Genomic DNA, 15,173 nt, shown 5'->3' on the forward strand with positions numbered 1-15,173 from the left:
TTCATTTTATTTTGTTAGGGAACCCCTCAAAAAAATCACACCTAAACTTGCCAGGAACTTCTACTCCATGTGAAAGGTAGTACACCGGCATAAAGTGTCATCATGACACAAGCTAGGAGAACTTTTCAAAGCAATCTTTATGCTTGCCAGGACAAAACAGTTTCGCAAACCAGCCACCACACTGACATCTACCTGTGGCTGGCTGAACTGTGTGCAGGTGACAAGCAGGAAGGGGCGATCCGACCAGGAGCAAGCACTGCACAGACAGTTCAGTGGACACATTTGTCTTCCAGAAATTCATCGCAATTTGAAGGCCTTGGAATCATTATTAGCCTAAGAAAAGTTTGGAAAGTAACTGGAATTTTAGGCTTTCAAAGTAATCTTTCAGCCTGGGACATTTGTATTTTTATTCCATCGACTAGATTGGCAGTTACAATAGAGTAAAATATAAAGACATACAGACTTGAGATAAATGACATAATGAAAACGTGTTGACTGATACTTTAAATGACAAAAATAGTTTTGATTTAAAGTCTGTTCTGATCAAACCAGGTTTGTGGCATTGATCAAACTGCTTCAAATCTCAATTATATCTAATATTAATTCTAGACATTTTCATTTTGATTATTTTTATGGGATCCCTTTATTCTTTAAGAACTTCAAAATCACCCAAAAGACATAAATGTAACCTCTGATTCTTTGGAAGATTGTGTACTGTTCATTTTCATATATATAATTTCACTTCTCTCAGCAAAGATACTGCTACAGAGATAAAGATCTATTTTTTCTCACTGTCTGTATTCAGGGGCAAAACCACATTTGTTCTACCCACTGTTTCTTCTGGTACAGCCTATGAGCCTACACAGGAAGCAAAAAGAAAACTGAAAGTCTCTGAAGAGATTATCCAAAAGAAGAAAATTATTCCCTGTGGAGTGAGTTGCCCTAACTCAGGAGGCTGCTGAACAAGTGGCAGAACAGAACAATGAATCCCATTGTATACTGAATTCTTAATGCCGCAGTATCTAGGAAGGCTTGCCTTATTACTTAGCTATGCATTATCAACATAGTGTTTATACAAGAAAATTGTACAGAAATTTATACTATTATCTGTGACCTGAAAAACATGTTTTATAACTGAGATATTTTAGATAAATATATGTTTAAAAAATTAAACTCAACTTTCAGGAGAAATGAAAATTATAAATACAATTTTTTTGTCATTGCATCTTAAAACTTCCTTAAAAATGCTTCCAGCAATATGCAAAGTTCAGACAAAATTCTATTAAATTAAAAGTATGTTTGGCAAAAATTTTCAAGGATGTCGATACATATATCAAATGATGGTAAAGAACAGCAATTTTGCCCTGTGTCAGTCACACGTGTAAGAACTTGAGAAATGAAATACTCAACAAAATGTTTAGATGTGAAATCAAAGAGATACTGGAGACTATTACAAAATGTAAGCACCTTTCTAGTTCAGCATCACTATCTGAGTTACAATGTTACTTCAAATATCTTTTGACTTCACCTCACCCAGAAAAGAAAAAAAAAATCCTCTTGAGATCAAAAACTACTTTGTAGAAGTCATTAACACTGGTTAAGAGCTATATCAGCCATAAGTAGGGGGAAAAATTACCCAAAGTGTATTTCCAACAAATTTAGCAAAACGACGAGGTAAACCTTCAATATGAGGCAGGGACTGCAGATTCTATTCTTCTGCTCCACGAGATACAGACTTTCTACTCAGGGTTATGATGTCAAGTAATGAATAAAAAAGAAAAATAGAGAAAAATGTGGAAAGTTAAAAAAAAATCAAAAAGGGTATGTAAGGTTAGAAGTACTAAGGAAGTGACACAGTTAAGGAAAACTCTGGCCAAAACTAGTCTGAAGGAACGCTGATGCTATCCCAATTTCAATAATAGAGACACAATATGCAGATGATAAAACTGTCAGAGTCTGGCTTGACATTTCAGTTTTCTGCAATTTACTAAATTACCATTTAAAGTGCAATGTAGGGTTATCCTTAATATTTTTATTATACAGGTAGTATTTCTGTGTTACTTTTCATGACTTATCAGTGCTTTAGTGCTTAATATGCATTTATTATATATCCCCTATAAATCATAGAGAACAAATGGAAGAAATAAGTTTCACATAAACAAAAGCCCAATTGAGGCCACTGAAGTGAAACACATCCACTCTGATGTGGAAGCCAATGTGATGAGTGAAACAGAATGTAGTTCAATATTAAAAAACTCTATGTTTTGGAAAGTAGGAATTTTATGCTATTCCAACATTTACTTACTATAACACACTAATTTTTTTTCTATTTCATTCTCATTAATACAGAGGTGACATGTAACAAAGAAAAATAAAAACATAGAAAAATGTTATTTTTTCCTTTTAATGCAGAAACAAATCTAAAGAATTTGCTACAGAAATAATGTTCTAGGCCAGTGTGCAATGAATCTAATTTGTGCTTTGAAATTATAATGAATAGTAATTAATGGCAAAAAAGTTTTGGAGTAATGATTGAATATACTGATTTGTAATGGATTAGACTTTTGGATATTTTAGACAGTAAAAGCTAATGAAGGGAGTACATGTTTACATTTAAATAGAATGAGATGTCATTGCCTAAATTAATAATGCAAACTTGAAAAATAGCCTCAGGTTCAAAAGACCAATTATAAAGTTCTTTTGTAAACAAATCTATATTTGTATTTTTCATGAATAATTATAACTACTAGTATTTCTCCACTAATATTCAATTTATAAAATGAGAAATACATTTTCAAATGAAATTTAAATAACATTTCAGTTTCTAATGATGGTAAGCTGCCTGCAAATTAAGTGTTAATAATGGCAAATATAGGAATACTCCACAGGAATAATTTTTATCTATTGATATTATACAAATAAAAACATAAAACTAGAAGTTAAATATTTTGAACAGTAAAATATTATGAAAATAAACCAGTGAGATAAATATGAAAATAAATTAAACAATTTTCTTCTTAGGAAATATGTGATCATCTTAAAGATGTATTAAATCTATGAAAATAATACATATTCAAATTTATTTATGCTGTGAAAGAACATATTTATGTGAGGTAGATAAGGGATCCTGTTCCTACTATCGTATGCAACAAAAATAATCTTTAGAAACTTAACTATCTGTTCATTTTTAAATCTTTTTTTCATCAACAAGAAAGTAAAGATATCTGTTCTAACCATATTTCATTCATAGTCTCTCACTTCAGAAGTATTCAAACTTTTGCAAATTTTTTATACTCTTGGTCAAGGTGAACTTGCCTTTTGTTCACTAGTAAAAGAAAGCCTATTCATAGGTACACAGAATGGTGAAGCTGTCCCAGGAACAGAAAGTGTTCAAATCATTTACTTTCATTAATAATCAAATTATTCAAAAGTTTTAAATAAAGATTAAAAATTACTCTGTTATAATGCACATTAAGCATTTCAAAGGGAAATTTGGTAGCTATCACTGGTTTTCAATGTCGTAAGTCTTTTATTCATAGAACAGTAACAATACAGTTAGAAAACACCATCCTCTTAAATGTAGTACCTGACAGAGGTATAACATGGGTGGGATCCAGCTGGCTCAAATGCGGTCCTAAACAGAAGTGAGGCTATTTCAGGGAGATAACTTGAATAAGGGACGAGTAGTATGATCTCAACCTTAGTAAAAAGTATAATACATTTTCAAACCAAGAAAACCTGAAATACTGTGAAATACTTGTACGCATAAATGAGTCTACCAAAGCACAGTACTGATCAGAGGAAAAAAATCACAACCTTTCCAGTCATACCATCAAAAGCCTTAAATCGTGCTTCTAGAAATGCATTTTAAAAAATCTGGAACATGCACAAAGACTTAGGCATAAGCATTTTCAGGGTAAAAGCCTGAAAATGGCCTATGTGTCTAAAGCCTTAATAAATTCATTATTGTGCATCAATGTAACTTGGGGCCATGCACAGATTAAAATTACATTTTAAAACAGTAGTTTAAAAACTAGGCATTTTGAAACTGTAAAGTATTCTCAGCAATTATCCAACAATTGATTTTGGATTTAATAAATTTTTAACTACATCAAAAACTGTTTTTTGGCCGGGCGCGGTGGCTCAAGCCTGTAATCCCAGCACTTTGGGAGGCCGAGGCAGGTGGATCACGAGGTCAGGAGATCGAGACCATCCTGGCTAACACAGTGAAACCCCGTCTCTACTAAAAAATACAAAAAATTAGCCGGGCGTGTTGGCGGGCGCCTGTGGTCCCAGCTACTCGGGAGGCTGAGGCAGGAGAATGGCGTGAACCCAGGAGGTGGAGGTTGTGGTGAGCCGAGATCGCGCCACTGCACTCCAGCCTGGGGGACAGAGAAAGACTCCGTCTCAAAAAAAAAAAAAAAAAACTGTTTTTTAAGAAAAGAACATTGGCATGTATTCTAAACAACATTTTAACACACTGAAGCCCTTCAGGACATGGACACTCCTGCATTAACTTGTTGATCAGTGTCCTGAGATGGAAAGTTGAGGGGAAACCTGAAACCCTGATGAAACATTCACCTGAGATGACAGTGAAAACACGGGCGGACGCTCACCGAGCGACTGACGTGGCCGACTCTGTCTAAGTGACTTCAAAGTGCATCTCACCTAATATTCACCATAATCCTATGAGGCTGGTCCACCAAGAACCCACAATTTACAAAACAGAAAGTGGCATTTCACTCAATAGTTTGACCATGGTCCGTCCCATAGCTAAGGAGTGCTGAGTCCAGGTTCTCCACACGGCTTGCACTCCTCATGACACCCCTGTGCTGTGCTTATACCAAACGCAGACAGAAACTGGATGCTGTGGCTAATTGGCAATTGTTATCAACAACTCCTCCTATTTAAAAACATGGGGCTTGTGAAAACAGTCTTGTGCTATTTTTAATGTTACAATAAGTAAATATAGATTCTAGTGATTAAATCTACTTATAAGCGGGTAGATAACATTTTTCTCTGTTTTATTTGTGGAATTTTATATATAATCTTGTTTGAAATCAGAATCCTGCTACTTAAAAATAAAAGTTTGAAGACTATAAAGTAGTTACATAGGAGAATAATTATTGACACGGAAAGGTATTTACAATTTTTTAAGTATAAAAAATAAAATATATACTGAAACAAAAAAAATCCCCCACCAACAACAGTAATAAAGACCTTATGCATATAGTAAAAACTGAATCGGTATAATTCTAAGAGGTAAGGGTGAAAATTAAAGGAAATTCTTATAATTTTCTAATTGCTTTTCTGTGTTTTACAGGAACTCCAACTACTGCATGATCTCTTTAATAAAGAAAAAGAACATTTAATAATGTTTGTTTTTTAAAGAACCCATATGATGAGCACCATAGAATTTCTATGTCTACCTCTAATTAGGTCACCATTTTACCAAATTTCCAAGAAACACCAATCCAGTGTTAAGCGAAGACAGAACTCATAAAATGTTGAATGAATGAATAATTAATGAATGAAATATATCTGTAATATCTCTGTACTATACGATGACCCTTCACATAAAACTTAACGCAATAATGTAGCTGATAATGGAGATTATGGCAATATATTTGCTAAATGCATAGGCTAGATCCACAGGAATACAAAAACCTAACTTTTTAAAGGTTTCAGGCTTAACATACATAATATTCAACAAAAGTGGGCTGCATTTAAAGACACACCCTCAATTTCATGTCATCATGTGGGTCGAGCACAATGGAGATCTTCAGCTCCAGGATAAGGAAGGCTCTCACCCTTGAGATCAGGCTTCTTAAAATAGATGTCATTCAGCTGCCTGCAAAATATGTGGGGTCCCATTGACCACCACATGGGGTCCGATCTCACACTTGCAGGCATCAGGCACAATGTGACCTGGCTGCAAGCTCTATGCTCCACCTGATCTTCCTCTATGCCTCTCTACACATACCTTATCATGTACTTGAGAGGATGATTTAGCATTGCCTGAGTCTATCTCACAGTCTTCTGCACCAAGGCTTCGCTGCTGCCACTAGATAACTCTGCTACCTGGCAGACATCACTCAGCCACTGTGGATGCAAGTGAGTGCACTGAACATCCATGACCTCCAAGATGCTTTCAGCACTAACATTCTACATGGTGTCATCCCCTCCCCATCCTTTCAGAACACACATGGATTGGGTCCTGGAAATAATTTGACCATTTTTTATGCCATGGCTGAGATGCTTTCTCCTCTGTGAGGACTTCACCTGGGCTCAACATAATCCTTATTTATGTACTCCCCTGGCCTCTCTTTTCCCATTCAAATCTGTATTGTAATTACTTATAAACATTGAGTCACTTTTTATGCTATATCCTTAAAGGCAGGAAACATTTCTTGTATCATCTTCATTGCCATAAATGAGTGCTATACTCTAGACAAGATACCATAAATGGGTTGAATAACTGATTAATTAAAATGGCTTCCTTACTTTGAGAAATGCAATAAAATCACTGGAAAAGCAGTTGTAAGATAAAAGTATAAAATCTAAATGTTAAGATTATAGAAAATGGAAAAGAATGTTATGTTTTTTAAACAGTAACTAAATTATGCATGATATTATAATGGCAGATACATGTCATTAATTTGTCGAAACCCACAGAATGTTCACCATCCAGAGTGAATCCTAATTGAAGTATAGACTCTGGGTGAGAATCATGTCAATGTAGGTTCATCAACTGTAACACATAGACCACCTGGTGGGGAATGTTGATAACGAAAGAGGCTCTACACATGTGGAGTAGGGGGATACACAACTCATTTCTGCACCATCCTCTCAATTTTATTGTGAACCTAAAACCACTTTAAAAAATAGTTTATTTTTAAAAGTCACTAAAATTAGGTAATTAGCTCCCAACCGAATATATGAATTCATGGTGACTAGAAAAACTATACTTCTAACTGGGATTTAACAGGCTTTTAATCCATCATGGCGTCCCACCTGATCTGACTGCTCAGTGATGAGTCATTACCTGTAGTCACACCAGGGGCATCTGTAGGGCTTTTCTCCAGTGTGGACACGTTTATGCCGCGTCAAATGGGATTGAGTTGTGGAGGCAAAGTGACACTCATCGCATTTGAAAGGTTTTTCTCCTGTAATATATCAAGAAATGTTATCGATGAATAATAATCACAACTGGAAATGAAGGAATAAACCTGGTATTGGTAATTTAAAAAACATTTATTTCCATGAAATGTCAAGAATATGATTCCATGGACTCCACACATTTAGGACATTTGAATATTTATTCTCAGAGTGAGAAAATCAGAAGATATCATTGATTTTTGTTTCTATATTAGAATGTAAGCAAAGTATAGATTATATGGTCAAGGTTTATTTTACATAAACAGGAATCTAAATTCTAGGGATGGTTCAGCACTGTATTTAGAATGGTTTAATAAACCGTGTTACATCAGAGCCATTACAAAAATCTTAGTGAGGTTAAAACCAAGGATAGGCATATAACAGATATACTGTGAATATATAACTTAAAACTGAGTAAAATCTTAACATTAGATATGAAGAAAAATAAATAAAATCAAGCTATAAATGGGCACCACTTTAAAAAGTGTCGGAAGCAACAAAAAAATATACTGTATTAAAGCTGAGTAAAAAGAGGCCCCAAAGAAATATTTAGAATATTTAATACCACATTAAAATATACCAACCCTGTGTAGATATAACAGATAGACACATAGACAGACAGACATAGGTAAATAGACAGACAGACAGACATAGCTACGCAGCGCTTAATGGCAGGGACAGGTTCTAAGAAATGCGTGATTAGGCGATTGTGTTGTAGTGAGAATATCCTGCATGCACTTACACAAACCTAGACGGCACAACCTATTACACACCTACCTAGACGGTGTAGCCTATTCCTCCTGGGCTACAAACCTGTACAGCATCACTGTAACACAATAATAAGTATCTGTGTATCTAAACACATCTAAACACAGAAAAAGAACAGTAAAAATACAGCGTTATAATCTCATGGGACCACCACTGTGTATGTGGTCTGTCGTTGACCAACAAGTTATGTGATGCCTGACCATGTGTGTGCGTGTGAACGTGCTTATAAAGTGTAACCATTCTAGCCATAAGAAGTTCATGGCTTGCAGAGGACACGAAGATAGTGAAATAGCATACTGGTATCTTAAACAAAGTATTTCCTTCATTTGACACCTCCCTCTCCTTTAAATCATTCCTGCCCACCCCACAGACATTCAAAGAATCATCGAGCCTTATCGGCTTTTAATTCCACTAGCTGCATTGGCTGGTAGGCACTGAAAACAAGGATATTTAATTTTAATTAATGTAAATTTAAATGTAAAAACTGATACTCGACTGAGCTATTGAAAAAATGTTTAAATATGGTTGGAACAGCTTGGGAATATGAATCTACTTTTTGAAGTGTAACTTTTATCAAATCTAAATATAGATATTTCAGATGAAAATCTAGCCTCTGAATTGAGATGTTCTAAATTGTAAAATACCAAACTTCAAAATCGTAGTACAAAGATTATGATAAAAATATTGTTAATAATGTTACATTGATTTGATGTAGAAATTATAATAATTTGAATTTGGTTAAATTAACTATTGTAAAAGTGTTTATACCTGTTACTTTTTCTTTTTTAAATATGTCTACCAGGAAACAATATTATACATGTATAGATCACATTACATTTGTATCAGACAGTAATGATTTAGAGAAAACCTCAACTCCCCTATTCTCAAAAAAAATGTATAGTAATATTTTTCTCAACATTTTTCCTGGCAAATTTTACATATAAGATGGATTAATTTTACATATGTTCAATAACTCTACTTGTTATTTCTTACTTTCCATGTTTTTGTGATAGCTGTATGAGTATACTGACTTACTTAGAAAATGAGGAGTAAAATATCTTACTTTAAAATTACTCTCTATCAATTTGGCTATCAACAAAACCATATCTGTCCTGAAAATTAGAATGTTTAGAAGTTTGCCCTACATTCTATGTCTATTTATACTGCTTACCCATAATTGTAGTAACATTTAACTGAATCCATACACACCCCATTTGGTGGTATTTTCTCTCTTACTGCAGCACGGTAGTTAGATGAAGCCAGATGGACTTCAATTCTGATCCCAGTTTTGCCATATTTCACTTGCTACCTGTTAGACCCTTTGAACAAGATCAAGAGAATGATACCACCAAACATGCAGGGTGATTGTGAGGATTAAAGACAACAAAAAATATGGAAAGAGTACACTTAACACAGAGTTCTCAATAGCCAGTGGCTTTTATCATTATGATGACAGAACTGGCTAAACACTGATAATTGTCAACAAGTCTCTGCCAAAGATGAAAGAAGCACACAAATGCTTCTCATCAAGAGCTCATAACCAGGAAAAAGATGAACAGCTAGCAAACATAAAATAATTCATGGTTTTGCACAGTTACTGAATATGACATGAAGATATCATTTAACAGATCCTACCAGGAAATATTTGCTTGACTTATTCTTATGTTTTTCTTTTTTTTTTTAAGGACTATATACCAAGCAGAGCAAAAATCTGAATTGAAAGGGATTTTTGTCTCTTTTAGCCTTTTGTCTTTAAGATAAATCCCATCTATAGTACTCCAATCAAGTGGTCACCCAAGGTCTGCTTGAATAACTCTTTGTTCTCAGTTTCTAAACCTCTGGTCAAATGACTTAAATTGCTGTAGACAACTCAATTCTACTGAAATGACTTACACAAAAATTTACTTTTATGATGATGGCAGATTTTGCTTTGATGGAAAATATATGATATTCATACTGCATAAGAATAAAAAAATAGGTGAAGCTATTCAAATTTGACACAGAATATTCTGTATCATGAAATCATATGAACATCCATACATAGCATATTTGAAAACATTTATAAGATTTGATTTTGTTCATTTAAACAAATGAATAGCAATTTAATGCACACCAATGTCAAAGTGCAGTACATATGAAAAACAGAAACACAAAGGAAGCACTGGTCTAGATAAAATGACACATATTATAAATTATTTTACTAACTTGACCTATAATCTGTCTAGACTGGCCATATGAGGCTGAATGTATAAAGCATTTTAAACAGCTTCAATGAGGCATAATTGATACACAAAAATTTCCATTTGATAAGTTTTGTTATTGATGAAACTCTGCCACAATCAAGATAATGAACACAACCATCACTCCCAAAAGGACTCCTTTTAACTTCAAGGTTCCCTGTTCATCCCTTTGTCAAGCCACCATGCTTTCTGTCACTATTATATTAGTTAGCATTTCCTAGCAATTTATATACCTAGATACTTATGGTATGAATTCTCTACTGTCTGGACTCTTTCTCTCAGCATAATTATTTTCGGACTCATCCATGCTACTATGAGTATAAATACTTCACTTATTTTCGTTGCAGAGTAGTATTCCATTATACGGGTGTACCAAGGTTGATTATCCATTTGTCTACTGAAGGACATTTGAGTTGTTTCCATTTTTGGCTACTACCACAAATAAATCTTCTCTAAGCCTTCATATGCAGTCATTATATGAACATGTATTTCCTCATCCCTTGGGTAAATCCTGGAGTATGATAGGTATATGTGTATAATATGGTATGTATATATTTTGCTTTGTAAGAAACTGCCACACTGCTTCACAAAGTGGTCTGAACATTGTACATTCCTACCAGCTATGTATGACTTGCTTCAAATCCCCACCAACACTTGTTGTAGTCAATGCTTTACACCTGCATTCCTCCCAGGGTGCTGAGGATCTTTCCATGTGCTTATCTGCCATACCTTTATATTCTCTGGGGAAGTATCTACTTCAACTTTTTGACTCATTTTTAAAAGGCTGTTTTCTCAGAATTGTGTTTGGAAAGTTCTTTACATATTCTGGATAAAAATTATTCATAAAATTGGTCACTTAAATATACTTTCTCCGTCATTTGTCTTAAGTCTGTTCACAGCACCTTTTAAAGAGAAGTTTTACTTTATAAAGTTTTCAATTTATCAACATAATTTTTCAGGTTATTTTTTATTTTATAAATCAGGCTACTGATGTCATATCAAAGAAATCATTGATAATTCAAAGTCAGAAATAATTTTCACCTATGTTTTCTTCTAGAATTTATATAGTTTTAAGTTTTACATTTAGATTATGATCATTTTGAGTTAATTTTTGTATACGGTACAAAGTACGGGTCAAAGTTCATTCTCATTGCAGATAGATAGCCAACTGCTCCAACATAGAATGTTGAAAAGACTAAGTTGCCTTTACTCCTTTGTAGAAAAAACAATTCACCATGTAGTATAGGTCTATTTCTGTAATCTCCATTCTCTTCCACCAATAAATATTTGTCTGTCTTGATGCCAACACCAGAATGATTTCATTATTGCAACTTTGTAAGAAGTCTTGACATCAAGTAGTGTAAGTCCTCCTATTCTTTCTCAATGTTGGTGACTTATTTCAAGCCTTTGAATTTCCATATAAATTTTAATATCAGCTTGTCAGTATCTTTAAGAAAAATAGCCTGATGGGGTTTGGATTGATCGATGTGAACAAAATGGAAATCCTAACAATATTAAATTGTCTGATCCATAAACACGGTACATTGCTCTGTTCAGATCTTCTTCAATTTCTCTCAGCAGTGTTCTGACGTTTCCACCATAATGGTTTCGCACATCGTTTATTAAATTTATCTTTAAATATGGTGTCTTATTTAAAAACAACTGACAAATAGATGCACAGGTCTATTTCTGGATGCTATTCTGTTCCATTGGTCTGTGTGCCATCTTTATATCCCCAAAATACTATTATGATTATGGTTGTTGTATAATAAGACTTAGGTGGGTAGTATAAATCTTACACTTTTAATATAATAAGTCGAAGTGGTCAAGCAATTTAAAGATTTTGTTCATTACGCAAATTCACAAATATATTCTGTTGTCTCCTTATTCCATTCAATCTAAGTGTTTACAAAATGTTTTGGCATTAAAACTCACTGCTGTTTTGTTTATTGTAATAGTGTTGGTAGGTGTCCTCAAACTATTCATTTTTCATAGATTCTGATGATATTTGAAGTGGGGTAAAAGGATGACATCATGAACTCCACTGCCTAAGTCAATGGTATAAATTAAAGGTCATCTAAGATCTCTGAGCTTCATTTTCTTGGTTTCATAGTTTAACATAACCTCTTAAAAAGCTCTGTTTAATGTAGCTCATTTTATTTAAACTTACATGAAAATCTTTATGTGACAAAATTTAAATTTAAAAACAATCCTTCTAAGGAATAATGTCATATATATTCTCTATAGTTCACATTAACCTAATATTATATTGTAATAAATTATAAATGGTTCTTTCATATTTTCTTTGACCACACAATAGATTACACTGTGTAATATTAAGCAAGTTTGAATTACATACAGGATGACAGGGAAAAATATAATGCCACAAAAATATCATGGTACATAAAATCCTACGCTAAGCAAGGCTCACACATCTGAGCTCTTGATAGCTTAAGTCCACGTCCATGTACACAACCACAGACTATTCAAATCTGTATATAACAGTCAATTTGTAACTCATGTAACTCATCAATCAGTCACATGTTCAACACTATTACTCTAATACATAATGTGGTAATTCTTCTTCTCTTTTATGGGTAATTTCTTCAGGAAAATACACTACAGAAATATAGAAGTTTTGTGTTTGTTAGTCTCAATATGCAGACAAAAATATAGACCTGACTTTCAAGTTCGAAAGAAAATATCACAAATTTGAAATAAGAATTTAAGTTTGCTAAATATTTGCTAATGGTTTGAAGATGACATACATTGTATGAAAAGATATATACCTGTTAAGGAAAAACTGATGGCAGACTGATCAAACAGGTTTGGTGCATATTGGCAAAAGTGCTGCTTTGAAATCCTTTGTCATTTTAAATGCAAAAGGATGCATAAATCTAAGTAAGACATTGGCTACTCTCAAACAATGTTATCTGTAAGTCAACAGGGCTACCTGTACATGTGCTTTTCAAAAAAGCAGAACAAGGATGAAATTTCCTTTCCCTATTTCCCTCTTACATAACAGTACCTATTAGTTTAAATTGTGTTGCTTTTCACACTTTCCGTTACAAGCAGTAATCCTGGCTGAAATCACCATTAAGAAACATACTGCATCTCAGGCCCCATTGATAAGGAAAGCCAGAGGATGAACAGCAGAAGGGCTGTCGTCATAGTGCAGTGCTCTTTGTGTGTCAACTGTCCGTCAGACGGGCTGACCGCGTCTCATGGAAACACAGACCCGCATTCCTTTGGGCGGGCTGGTGGTTATTAAGCTGGCCAAGACTGTTCAACCACATGTGAGGATCTGCTCCTGTGCCCTTGAATCAAGGGTCCCTGACCGGTGATAAAAGTAAATCTTAGAATGGAAGATGTTTTGTGTCAGCCCCCTGGACAGTCAGTATTGTGGTGAGGAATTATTTACACCATTTGGAGCACTTTTGATACCTATCCCTTTCCAAGCTGATTATAATTTGCGTGGGTAGTCTGTGGTAAAAAGGTAAACCATGTCAAAGAGGAATACATCAGAGAAATATAGATTTCAAATGCACCATACAAGTCTGGCCTTTGGGGAAAAAGGTTGTGTGTTGCTTAAATATTTTAAATCCAGCATAAAAGTTAAGTGCCTAGACTGAGTTGTGCTTAGCTGTTTTGTTGAAGCAAACAGTCTTAAGAACTGACTTTGGTGTTAAAGAATCATGTTTGATTTGTGCTACAGAGGCAGATAAATGCCAAAAAGACAGATACCTCTGTCTGTGAGACATTGTCCTATATGGTATAAAGTTAATAGCAAAGTAATAAGGAGCCTCTGGACCTGACATAAAATATAAAGTTGTGCCAGCTCCGTGCAGCCTTCCTGATCGATCTATCACTGGGATGCCCATGATCACAGCACTCCTGTCTCCACTGCGACGGGCACTGACCTGCCCACTGGCAGAGATGGCACAGCAGTCTGTTGTTCCCTGGGGCCATACCAGGTGGGACAAGGTGAACTTCAATGGCATTTAAACAGTAACAATTTGAGCACTGATCAAATGAAAACATTAAGAACAAAAAAGCCCTCAAGAGCATACTGTTACCATAAATATTTCCAATTTCCAACTTCATCGCAACAGTGGTCAAGAATAATTGCCACTAACTGGGCCCCTCCTGTCATCTCTTATGCTGAATCCTTAAGCCGGTGGATTAAAATCATGCATGCACAGGTGGCTTCTATACACTTAAAATGGACCTTGTTTTCAAAGTTTAGTTTATGTTTCCAACATTATGCTAAACATTGAAATTTCCCATTAACTCAATAATAACTCATATCCCTTATGAAAATCTGAATCATATTCACACATCTAAAAGGAATGGCTGGCATTAGTTTGCATTGATCTTGCAAATGCCATATTGGGCACTAAAGCTACCTGTACCTGCTAAATACAACATATCGAGAATCATAATGGACCATAAATCACACATTTTATGTATTTTAATTTCATGCCATTTTGAGTATGACTGACAAACTCAACCATTCTCATGAGACCTAAAGAAAAGTAGGACATTTAGTTACCAATTTTGTCATTAAGTGACTTATCATCTGAACTAGGACACGTTTAGAGTAAAAAGTGGTTCTATTAATAATTACAAGAAACCACCATAAATCAGCACTGTCCCAGGCACACATAAATTAGTATCATGAAAATAATTACTCATAAGACCCATTAGATTATATAAAGTAGGCAATACAATTTGATAAATGTTTAACACTTTTCATCTGTAAGTGTTCCTGATATGGTTTGGCTGTGTTGCCACCCAAATCTCATCTTAAATTCTCACATGTTGTGGGAGAGACCTAGTGGGAGGTAACTGAATCATGGGAGCAGGTCTTTCTCGTGCTGTTCTCCTGACAGTGAATAAGTCTCACCAGATCTGATGGTTTTAAAAAGGGGAGTTTCCCCGTGCAAGCTCTATTCTCTTGTCTGTCACCATGTAAGATGTGCCTTTCACCTTCCGCCATGATTGTGA

General features: G+C 34.6%; 1 protein-coding gene across 4 annotated transcripts in view; it reads right to left on the reverse strand.

Annotated features, from left to right (window-relative positions):
- ZNF407 (zinc finger protein 407) overlaps positions 1 to 15,173 on the reverse strand; it is a 477,787-nt gene that overhangs the window by 170,245 nt on the left and 292,369 nt on the right. For all 4 annotated transcript variants that reach the window (XM_055296335.2, XM_055296328.2, XM_063633737.1 and 1 more), the window contains one exon: positions 7,046 to 7,166. In XM_055296335.2, the coding sequence (XP_055152310.2) occupies positions 7,046 to 7,166 (121 nt within the window). The remainder of the gene's footprint in view (positions 1 to 7,045; positions 7,167 to 15,173) is intronic.

This window comes from Symphalangus syndactylus, chromosome 1, assembly GCF_028878055.3.
Source record: "Symphalangus syndactylus isolate Jambi chromosome 1, NHGRI_mSymSyn1-v2.1_pri, whole genome shotgun sequence".
Classification (NCBI taxonomy): Eukaryota; Metazoa; Chordata; class Mammalia; order Primates; family Hylobatidae; genus Symphalangus; species Symphalangus syndactylus.